This window comes from Centruroides sculpturatus, unplaced genomic scaffold (genome assembly GCF_000671375.1).
Source record: "Centruroides sculpturatus isolate CEXI.00-Female unplaced genomic scaffold, Cexi_2.0 scaffold14, whole genome shotgun sequence".
Taxonomy (NCBI): Eukaryota; Metazoa; Arthropoda; class Arachnida; order Scorpiones; family Buthidae; genus Centruroides; species Centruroides sculpturatus.
This window is the reverse complement of record NW_019384312.1, coordinates 694323-706985: the sequence shown is the minus strand read 5'-3', so window position 1 is coordinate 706985 and position 12663 is coordinate 694323. Positions and strand designations below refer to the sequence as shown.

Sequence of the window (12663 nt, the reverse complement as noted above, 5' to 3'; positions counted from 1 at the left end):
TAATAATAAATCACTAATAAATTTGACCCTAGAGGTAGGTGTTAGATATTATCTCATATTAAATTTAATAATTATAATTTAATTAAATAATTTTAGATTAAACTGGAAGAAATGAATCAGCCCAGAGTGGAACTCCAATCCACAACTCCTTGCCATATGGACATGTTGCCAAATACCTGGATCTCAGATCCAATCTCCTCTTCCAGTATATTTAACATTATGATATAACAATTGTCAGTTACTACATCTAAAATTATTTAATTAAATTATAATTATTAAATTTAATACAAAATTGCATCTAACATCTTCCTTTAGGGTCAAATTTATTAGTAAATTATTATTATTATCGCTAATTTATAGCCCAATGTTATACGTCAATTGAAGTGTTATAGCAATGCATCTAGTTTAGTAAGTTGTTTATACTTAACTTTTCATTTTTACAGAATTATTTGGAACTGCGTAGTAGTAGATGCTTCATGGTAATTTCATTAATTTGGCCAAAGTAACTGTCCATTTTTCTGAGGAAGTTCATTCAAAAAAATAACTGATTGGCTGATCTTTTTTCAATAAACTTATAGGCATTTTAGAAACACTTATTATTATTCTATTTGGAAGTTTTGATGATGTACATTACAAATATTTTTGAAGAAAATATTATTTTAATTAATGATAAGAGTGAAATAATCGGCAAACAACTACCTGAATTTTTACTTGAGTATATGCTATCTGAAATATGTATCAGCTTTTAGTAAGTTTAAAATATGATTACATAAAGATCTGCTCTTGACATCATTGAAGAACTTTTAATAGTTCTTACTCTTAGTTAATGCTCAATTTTTTTTTAGTTGAAGAATATTTGTTGTAACAATCAAAAGATCCTTCTGTTTTTCCATTCAGAATCTAAAAGCTATTAGAATTAAGTTTATGCAAAAACTTTCCTTCTCTTTCTAATTTATTCTTCATGTTATTTTAGTTTTTGATAGTGCTTTTCATTATCAACAATGCATTCATGTATATTTTTGTTCATCTGTGTTCATTATTACAGTTGTCATTAAATATTTTATGAATACTTCAAAGTGGTAGTAATTTAATTTTTATAACTAGTAGTTATAAGTCAGAATCATAATTTATACAAGGGTAATTCTTATATATAAAAATTTTTTGATTCTGTAAATGCAAAGACAATTTCTTTCAGTGGTTAATGCAGTAGTAAGAGTTTACCACAATGGCTTGCTTAAAAATATTGTTAATAAGTATTTAAGTATTATCATTTTAAGTAAAAATCAACTGTAGAATAGCACATTCATAGTATATGGATACTCCTGTCTATGATATTTTAATTTTCAATTTCTTAAAAAAAAAAAACATTGGAAAAGAATTCTCTTTGTATTCTGATATGCATATTTGTAATGAATGCTGTAATATAGGACTGTTGTCAAAGTAAAAGTAGAACAAATGAAGGTAATTATGGTGTCATGGATTTTCCCTAACAGTATATCACTTAAAAACATTTGTTTCCACAAATATGTATCAAAATTCATTCTCTCATTTTATTTGCATTTATGCATTATTTATAAATCTATGTATATAAATGAGATTGAATTGTTTGTTAGTTTGCTATACACTCCTAGGCTGTTTGACCAATTGCTATGAAACTCTTTATTTCTGAATGGTACTTTCTTAATTTTAATAAGTAGCTACAGTAGCTGAGTGGATAAAACCACCAAACACTGAGGGCCGATTGCAGAGACAAAGTTTAGAGTCCGACGATGGTTTACAGATCGGGTAGACCGCTGTTCAGAAAAATTTCATTGCAGAGACGGCGTTTCTCACCTGCCACAATGTAGACAGCGATTAGAAACAAGTTATTTGACCTACTTTCTAGACTCTGTGGACAGCAGGTTTAGAGGGCTTTTCAATTCGAGTGGTAGCTTTGTTCGTGGAAAAGTTTAGATAAAAACAGACATCGTTTCTTTGATAAATGTTGTAAACGGTACGAATCGACAAAATTACTCATTAATTAATTAACTGCTCGGAACAAAAACAACAAAATGAAATACTTTAAATTTGTTTTAAATGTTCCAATTTCGATATTCAAATGGGTGAAGACTTAAAACTACAATTAAATCAGATGCATTTATTTACAATTTGAGTATCGTGTCGGTTATAAAACGTTAATGCATTTCGGGGTCGTTGTACTGTTAAACAAACGAGACAATTTTAATAATTACAGAAATCTGTTTATAGATAAAAAAATGTAATATTAATAATAAAATATTTAAAATTATTCATTTCGACAGTAATAAGATGTCGAAATAATTCCTTAAAAATCTATTCCGAAGACGAATTTCGAATTCGGTATAAATTTTCTAAATATGGATTTGTTCATATTTTAAATCGTATTGGCGACGAAATTAAATATCGAAATGGAAAAGGATTGTCATTAATTGCCGAACAATGATTTTGACGGCCTTAAGCTTTCGGAATATAGCTGACGACCATTTCTGACGTCACGAAGAAATAACCCGATTGGCCGAACGACTCCTAAAACAGGGGAGTAATAGCGAAGTAAGTAAGAGCCAATGTTTTACCGAAGTTCGTTTAGAGAACGGTCAGAAATAGACGATCATCGTCTTTTCAATGCATTTTAAGCTGCGGTTCAGCCAGCCAACGGCTATAGGCCGTTCGTTGATAAACGTCATTTAATGTAAACTCCGTCTCTGCAATCGGCCGTGATAGTTAGTTAGTCATGGGTTTGGGCATGGTGAACAGTGGAATTTTCCAAGGAAGTTCATTCAAAAAAATAAATTAGTAACACCTAATTAGGATTACTAACTTATTTAAACCTAGGATCCAGCTTCCCATAAAAGTCTTTCCGGGATGCATCTCCTTCAGCAGATCACTCACATGTTGCATTGTCATAACCAAATAAACCAAACTAATTTTAACAAGCAATTATTTATTGTGACATTGTCACAATGCCTGACTGCAATTTTTCGTTACATTGTTCTTCTAGAGGTGTCTTGCCTCTATACATTATGCTTTTCCTGTTAGCAATAGTCCTGCCAATCATCTAACTAACTCTGTTCAGGGGAAAAATTTGAATTAAAGTAATGTGACTTCTGGTGCAAACTAGAAGTTCATTTATAGTTAATCTGGGCCTCCTGTCCCTAAGCTTTCATTGTCTTGTCTCATCTTTATCTAACTCCTTTTTCAAGACTAAGGAAAGACAGACAACATGAGAACAACAGTGGGAACTTACATATCTACAATTTTTTCAAATTGCAGCCCAATAATTTTTTTATAAATGCAGTATTTATGAGAACATTCTTCCTGTGTAGTTTATATTTTTGCAACAGATTGTATAAATACATTATCATCATCTAAAAATGGCAGAATTCCTTTCATAAGATTTTTTTTTTATTTAAACATGTCATATGAAGGCTTTTGAACATTAAGGTTAACAACTTTGATCACATGCGGAGTCATCACAATCTGTCTAACATGGATTACTTTTCAAATATTAAAGGTAGACCAGTATTAATTAGTACGCATTGACCATCAGCGACTACTTTTGATCAAATTACTTTCAACTTTCTTCTGCAATACTCCTTTCTTTCCATTGGACCAGTGGCATGATGGCATTTGAATAGGAAAATTACATAATATGAGATTACCATCGAGCAGAAAATTGTTTTCAAGGATTCTGAGTTTAAATATTTGGTCCATTTTTTGCAAAATTTAATCGGTTGGCAGATTACCATTTCATATTCAGCTGTGGTTGGTACAGTTTCTTAGAGTTAACATTAGAAAAAAATTTAGGATGTCTTAAAAAATTTAAGAACATATTTTCAATTGGTGTTTACTTGATCAATGAAATTGTGCTATTTCATACCATCTGAGTATTGCGATAAGCATGACAATGGTAGGCTGAAATAACCAAACTCTTCATATGATGATTGTTTTATTATAATATTTGATTTATATAACTACACAGGTTATCTTACATAAGGGTTTATCACACCGAGTGACCAATCTAACACAATTTAAAAGTTTATTATTATTCTACTGTAAACAATTTAAAGAATTTTTAAAATGTGTTAGATTGGTCACTTGGTGTTATAAACCCTTACATAAGAAAACCTTTGTAGTTATGTTATAATATAATATAGAAGGGTTAGAATTATGAAATAATGTTAATTTTTTTTTATTTTTTGCCCGGGTAATGCTGGGCTCATCTGCTAGTTACAGTATATGACAAATAAACAGAAATAAACATTTTATAATATCAATAGAATTTACTTTAATAATAATAATTATTTAATTTTCAAATTCGATGTTAGAATTGTAGGTTTGGCAATAATGTTAGTTTCCTATGTTTTACATAATGTGCTAGTATAACATCACTTGAAATTAAATAAAACTTTACAAATGTTGAACAATGATTTTGATGGTTAATTATGAAAAATTACTTATGGTCTTGAAATACTAAATCTACAAATACCTTAAGTGGAGTTTACTCTTAATCATTTTAACTCATGATTTGTTTTAAAGCTATGCACGTATCTATAAGCCTTTTATTGATGTGTGTTTCATCACACTATACAACAAAGTTACAAACGTTTTTAAACTGTTATGGTTCTTCCTCAGGTAACGATCTCATAACGGATTGTGCTTCAATTCAAAGTTGTTAAGAAATACGATCCAGAACGTTGTCCTGACCCAATGACTTCAATACGGACCTGCACGCTATGCATGCTGTGTTTTACCTTACAGTTTGTAACTTTGTTGTATAGTGTGATGAAACGCGCACTGGTAAAAGGCTTATAGATACGTGCATTTTACAGTAATCCGGTGTAGATATTCTACCATTTTTGTTTTAAAGCTTTCATGATATATATTTTTTTCCAACAACTGTATTCATTAAGTCAATTTGGTATAAACCTTAATAAGGAAAAATACTTAAAGAAGTATAAAAGATACAAAAAATAATAATACTAAGTATATCTGTTGTTAATACAAAAAACTGGCAAAACTAAATATTCTAGTACTTATCTTGAAAATATTAGAGAGAGAATTATTGATTTTATTCTTACTTATTCACTGCAGCAGAGCTGCTTTTGTGTGTTCTGAAGATGAGCATTTAAATTTTAAAAGATCATTTAGTCTTGCTGCTTTTTTTATACAGGGCCTTCCAAAATAAATGCTACCATTTCAAATTATTATAATTGTTAATTGTTAACTGAGAAGTATTTAATGTACATCAATTGATGGAGTAACTGTCTTTAGTTTTATCTTTCATTACATTCAAACATCTTGCTGTATACTACCTCTAGGAAGAATCATAAATGAAAATGGTGACACTGCAGCAAACAATGTTGTGTGTTCTGTGAAGGCAAAGATTTATTCCAGAGAGTCAGAATCACTCATCATTATGCAACATGAGTAATCTGCAGGAGCTATAAAATTGTGTCTACTGTGGGAGGAGTGACAATGGATATGCTATAGCAAACATAGGAAGAATTTGAGTATTGGTTGGATGTGTGCCATGTGACATAAGGTACACACATTGAGAAATTGTAATGGACAAATGTAAACCTTGGACAGTTTTTCAATGTTGTAATATATAATGTTGTCAGATAATAATTAACATAATTTACAATATATTTAACTAAACCTTTAACTTCCAGTAACAAGAATTTTTAATGTAAAAATTTCTGACTAACCAAAGTCTGCCTCGGTCATCGACGATATTTTAAAATTAAAATGTGCAGAACACAGTTTTCAATATATTTTTAAATAAATAGAACAAAAACAATGTTGTAAAATAACAAACAATTAAGCGGTAGTAAATATACAATTAAATCAGATATAAATAGAAGAAATAAAGTAGTAATAATTATTATTAATTTATGTCAGCAATTCCCAGTTTTTCATATGCCATTTTCTGCCCATTCCAATTTTGGAATATCATTGATGACCTGAGGCAGACTTTAGTTAAGGTCGAAAACATTTATCAGAAATTTTTCCTGGGAGTAAAAGGTTTAGTAATTCGTTCTAGTACTGAGGAGAAGGGTAATTTCATAGTTACACAGTTTAAAATGGTGGCATTCTTTTTGGAAGACTGTATTTTATAGTTCATTAAATTATTTTTTCCTTGATATGTTTTAACATTTTAAGATGCAAATAATGTTTCATTTCAAGTGCAGTACAATTTGTCCTTGATTTATCTAAGTTATTTCATGATTAAAAATAGTTTTCATTTACAGTTAATTAATGATATAATTATTTGCAATATTTTCTAGTATGAATTTGTAAGATTTATTGTTGTTTTAATTTTTAGGTCTTAACAATCTGGGTAGCATACAGATATAGATCAAGAAGGGATCCACGTGCCAAACCTCATGCCTTTTTATGATTGTGAAATATTTATTTTCATCATGTTATTAAATTTAATTCATCAAATGTTTTTGTTTTTCCATAATATATATATTATGCAGCATTCACTCATGTTTTGATTCACTTAGAAAGTGTGTGTAAAATAAATACATAGTAGTTTTGCATTGAAACTTTTTATATGCTTCTAATTAATGATATATATATATATATAAACAGTATATATAATTAATTTCAGTAAAATACATCTGAAACATTTTCAGATTTCCTAATTGATATTTTTTGACACTTAAACTGCTACTATTCAAAGCTTCACTGCTGATATTAAATATACAGCACATCTTAATGTAGATGATACTATAACTGACAAATCGCAAATAAAAATATACGGTTTCAAGTTCTCTTCACTAGTGATGTGAATATTGTGTAAATTGTTGAAAATTATGTGCACTTTTAAACTAAAATGATGTACTTAATTTCAATATGTCTCACTAAAAGAAATACAGTGAAATTTTTCTATGTTTATGCATGGTTAAATTAAATACTGTAGTTAACTTTCAGGGTATTCTTTTTAACTGGAGTTAATTGGTTAACTTTTTTCAGAATTTGATCAGTTGCTCAATGAGGCTATTTAATAATAAGTCTCATAAACAGGTGTGTTGAATAATTGAAAACAATTCTAGCCTCTACCAGCAGAAATATTTTATCTATCGAATGCTTTTAGCCGACTGGACAGCCATCATCAGGATCAAGACTAATAAGAAATTGGAATGGGGAATATAGAATTTATACAATTTTAAAATTTTGTCTTAGAATTGCCTCAGGGTATTAGTATTAACATTATTGTCAATGCACACTATTCTCAGCAAGTTTATTCCTTTGTCAAAGTTAATTGCAATATAAAATAAATTGAAAAAGAATAGTTATTAATGTGATAGCAATTAGCAAATGATGATTTGACACATGCTATCTATCACCATAAGTTTTACAGGCATTCTTGATTATTTTCTCTTAGTATGAAAGGTTTGGTTAATTTTGTTGAAGGAAATAATTTCTTTAAAGTATTTTTACATTAAATTCTGGCTATTTTTTTAGTTTCTATTATAAATTTTTAATACATAAAAGGAGAAGAAATATACTATAAACTTTTAATGTAGTTTTTAATTCTTAAGATATCATTAATAATTGATAATTTTGATACTAGTGTTATCTAAAGCAATTTTTCATCAGAATGAAACATCTGTTTGTGCTGTTTAATTGCTATAATTTTTTCCCAGTTGTATCAATTTGTTGTAATCTATGATTGATTAAGCTATATTTAAACAGATATTAAATCATTTTAACTGTATCTTTAGGCCAAGTTACTAATATTGATTTAATATTAGCCTAAATGTAGTCCAATAAAGTCAGTGATTAGATATTTGAATTAATGTTACAGTATAATTGTGTTATTGATTGTAATTATTCTGCATTTTAGATTAAAAAACATTTTAAAGCTAAAACTAAAAAAACATGTTGTATCTTGGAAATGTCTTTCTCTCTTAAGTTCATTGTTTGTGCTGTTTTGTAGGATGATGGGTGGAAATTTTTAGTCCCTGGACATTTCCTATATGTAATTAAAATAAATAAATATGCAGGAATTCATCCAAAAAAGATACATATGCATATACAGAAGTAATAATCAAAGTGATATGAACAACTTTGGCAATTTATTACAGTATAATTAAGATGGATGGGCAAAGATATTTAAAAAAAAGCTTATCTTTTTAAAACAAAAATATTTCTCATTTTTAAACTTTTTACAATACCTCAGTGTGAATCTTGCATGTAACTTTGCAGACATTAATACAGTAATCAAAATTGTCTCTTTTGCAGCTCAATAATAGTTATAACAATATGCTGTCATAACCCTTGCAGATCTGTTGGAAACAGTAAAGGACAGTATATTTATTTTCTTATTTCCATAGAGATTTAAGATGTCTGATCTGTTGTGCTGGCTACTGAGATCATCGAATTCAAGTAATTGAAGTTTGGTCAATTAAGCAATGCAGCAGGTTTTCATTTAGACACTTTTCTCCTGCATTTTTTAAAATGTTATTTTCCTGTGCAAGAAAGTAAGAGCCGTCAGTCAGTATGTCAAGGTAAGAAATGTCTGTTGCTATGTCTTTCATAAAGAAAAGGCTGTACATTTTTCTGGATATTAAACAGCAAGCATTTAGTTTGGAAATTTTCTATTTCTCTTTATATCATTCATATTGATTCCTACCATCTCAGTTTTCATTCATTATTGGAGATTAATACAAAATCAATACTTGTAGCATTCACAGTTTTTAGAAAGTATTGTTAGCCATCTTCAAGAATATCCAAATGGCTTTCTGCAGAATTCAAAGCTCTGCTGATCTTAGTTTCTTAACTTCCTCAAATACAAAGTTAATAAAAGGTCTGATATTTCTTTTATAAATTTGTTACGTGTGTTTCATTGGATATCATCTGTACTGCACTGCCTAGAGTCCAGATTCACAGAAGCATTGTAGTGGAACTTATGACAAATGTTTGCCTTTAGTTGTTATACGACAAAATTTGGTATTCAGAAAAGTTATCATAACTGAAAATGTTATTACTAGGCATCTTTACATTATGAATGGGTTGTCATAAGTTGACAATTTAAGTTGGTGATAAGTATTTAGCTTTCTTGATTGATGAATTACATAGTTCATTGAAAATTTATAATTTGTTTCATCTGTTGATTGAAGACATTTTGTTAATTAGAAAAGATAAAAAATACAAAATACAATAATATAAAAAATATGAAAAGAATATAAAAAATTGAATCTTTAACACAATTTTATAATCATATGACATTACAATAATACGACATATTACAATAATATGTCATATTTATGCTCAGCAAAAAAATAAGTGTTTTGATGCAATTAGTTTTATTTGCTGAGAAAGTGGTGGTTAGTCATATTTGGCTGTCAAATTTATAAAAATAAAGTTAAAAATTTGATTGTGTATGATAAGTTTTAAACAAGGGGCTGGACACAAGGCCACTTGACACTGCTCGCAGTGGTATCTTGTTTCCTATCTCTCTCCTTCTCAGCAATATTAATTATAATAATAAGAACACACCTGAATTCCATTTGCCGAGTTTTTTCTCTTTATTTCAAACATTTTCAGCCTATTTGAATAGGTCATCTTCAGGCTTTCATTCATCTTGTTTCCTTTCAAATTTTTTCCCCTTTTTGTCTCATTTGTTGCAATATACAGCACAGCATCTAGTGGGAGCAGCTTTTCTGTTGGTCGGTGGAATAAAGTCTGGGAAATGTCTTTCCGTAAGTCTAAGTGGACCTGGAGTTCTCTGCCGACCATATTTACTGACCATCGTTTTGGTGTGGTACTCTGCTATTAGCTGTTCTATCAAATTCATCCTAAATGACAAGTTAGTTCTTCCTCCACCATTTTATATATATATATACATAATACTTATGCATTATAAATTGAAATATCCAATAAATGAAAAAATAATTTTTTGTAGTATTTCTTCCCCCATTTTCTCACCATTGGATAATCATGGAGATGCTGATCTAAAAGATCAACCCTCCCATTGTGTTGTTGTAGTCAACAACAAGCTGTGGCTTCATTTTTACACTACCAGTACGCATTTATGTACTACATTCCACAGTCCAACAATGACTGTGGAATGTAACGAGTAGAGTGACAGGTCTCTTGTCCTGCCATTTTACAATCATCACTTTACCTCTTTGCATTGCCACAGTCTCTCCTTGTTTCAATTTTTTTTTGTGGATTATATTTGGAATATCTTTCCTGGTCATATGTAGTGTTCCATAATAATCTGTCTGGCAAGTTATTAGATAATCCACTAACTGTGGGGAAGTATAATAGTTATCCATTGTTAGACAGTATCCTTTGCCTAACAATGGCTCCACTAACAATAACGTGATTTGGGATGATAGTGACATACGTTGTGTTTTTCATTTAGTTGAATGCCTTTTCTGGTATAAATTACAAAAGATGTGAATCCGCATCCAGATACTTGTACAGTTATAAAATTTCACACCAAAACGAGACCATTGAGGGAAATGTACTGCTTCCAAGAAAGATGGCCTTTGAATAAGAGTAGGCTCTTGTCAATGGCAATATTTTTTGTTCTGCTATATAAAAACAGCAGAATTTTGAATTTAAATTTTCTACTAGTGGCCAAATTTTGTTCAATTTCAGATTGGGGTGTGTCTCCAGATCATAACTTTCGTTGTCTGCAAAATGTAAAAATTGTTTTATCTCTAGATCTCTAGTTATATCTTAGACATAATTTACCAAAAATTGGTGTGAGAAATATTTTGCTTTTTTATTTTTTCAACTCATCTATCTGCACCTGTATTTTAGAAGAAATAAAATGATGCCTTCTTTTTCTCTATCTCATTTTATCACTGAAACTCGTGTTGGAGATAACTTGCACCATTTGAAAGTTCCAGACTATATTCATATTGGATGAAACAGTATATTCCCAAAATCAGATCACTGATATTTTGTCATAAATAGTAAATCCAGCTTCATGAATTGCAGATACAATATGTTGTAAATTTGTCATATTTAACTACAATGCGAGAATACGGCATTGCAACTAATGACACTTTCGTGAATCTGGGCCTAGGACTCAATAAATTCAATAAACTGCTTATATACACTTAGGAAAAGTTTGAGTTGGTGCATTCTTGTAAAATCTAGATTGAAATAATTATAAAAATCTATAGAAATAAATCTATACAGTGATTGATTTCTTTATTATGTACACAATGTGATTTTTCTATGAGACATGCCTATATGTATATATATATACTCGTATACACACACACACATTTCATATTAACACTTTGAAATTTTTTATATTCCAATTAGTTCCTATGTATATTGATTAAATTTTTTCACAAGCACCAATAAAACATATACAGTAGCCCCTCGTTGTGTTCCACTTGTGGCACAAACCAAATGAGCAATATATCAGATGGCTCAATATAACTGATGTATCTATCCACCTGGTTTGTCTATTTTTGATCTCTGAGAGAACTGCTTTTTTTATGAGTTGTATTTCATAAAATGGTAGTTTCAAGCTCAATGATTTGTAACATTTCTTTGTCAGTAGAAATTCAATTGTGACTGATACTTTAAAAGTTATTGGCTAAAGCACTTATAATGATAATTGGATCACAAAAAAGCACAGTATGTACTAATGATCAGCATAACAAAGGTTACAGTATTTAATTAGTTTTAACATCTTATTTTCTATGTAGTAATTCTATTTGATTCTTATTTGATGGAAGTATTTACACAATTTTCAAAATTAATTTGGAAGTTTTAAATTATACCTTTTCTTGTTTGTTTTCTAATTTTTTTACATATTACAATATACAATGTGTAAATTATTATATATTGGGCAATTGAATGAAAGAATGAGAAGTTGCACTAGGAGTTTAGCAACACTGCAGTCAGGCTGCAGCATCATCACTCAGCTTATCATACTCAATGTTGACACGTTGGATTTGCAGCATCGTCAAACTTCTCTTATACTTCTTACCAGTTCTTTTATTTAATTATAAGGTATATTTTTAAAAAGATTTTTATATGGCTATTTTTATTTAACATAAATATCTGGAAAGAATGAATTTAGATGTAAGAAATGTTTAAAAATAGATTTGATTTATATATTATCAAGTCATCTTTTAACTCTCTCCATCCTATTGAAATAAGAGGGCAAGATTTATCAGATGTTAAAAAAAAATTGCTATTTTAACGAATGAGTTGCTTGGTTATAAAAAAAAATGTGCCTTTTAATGCAATTTATTTGTTCCATTGAGAATTGCTCTAAAAATTTAGTCATAGAAAAAGTTCACTGTATTTCAGTTACTCTAATTACACACGTTTCGTTTCCAAAAAATAAATTGCAAAGCATATTTATTATTCGGAAAATACTTCATAAGAATTCAACAGTTTTGGCAAATTTTATTTCATAAATAAACAAAAAACAATTATTATATTATACCAATTAATTAATCATTTTAAACCATAAAATGATGCTTTTTTTGTTTTATTGAATTTTATGTTCAAGTTATTCATAAATCTTAATTGTTTCTGTTACACTAAACAATTAATATGCAGTCAAGTCTCCATAATTATGGATTTGTGTTTGTGTGGTCATGAAATCATATAAAAAAATGTCTGCTGCTCACTACATTTACTTTGAAGATG

The 12663-nt window shown here is 29.1% G+C and overlaps 1 protein-coding gene across 2 annotated transcripts in view; it reads left to right on the top strand.

Annotated features, from left to right (window-relative positions):
- The window catches only part of LOC111622151 (tetraspanin-13-like), a 35944-nt gene extending 24099 nt beyond the window's left edge, over window positions 1-11845 (top strand). For both annotated transcript variants that reach the window (XM_023364496.1, XM_023364490.1), the window contains one exon: window positions 6344-11845. In XM_023364496.1, the coding sequence (XP_023220264.1) occupies window positions 6344-6418 (75 nt within the window). In that variant the 3' untranslated portion in view covers window positions 6419-11845. The remainder of the gene's footprint in view (window positions 1-6343) is intronic.
- Window positions 11846-12663: the final 818 nt, after the last annotated feature.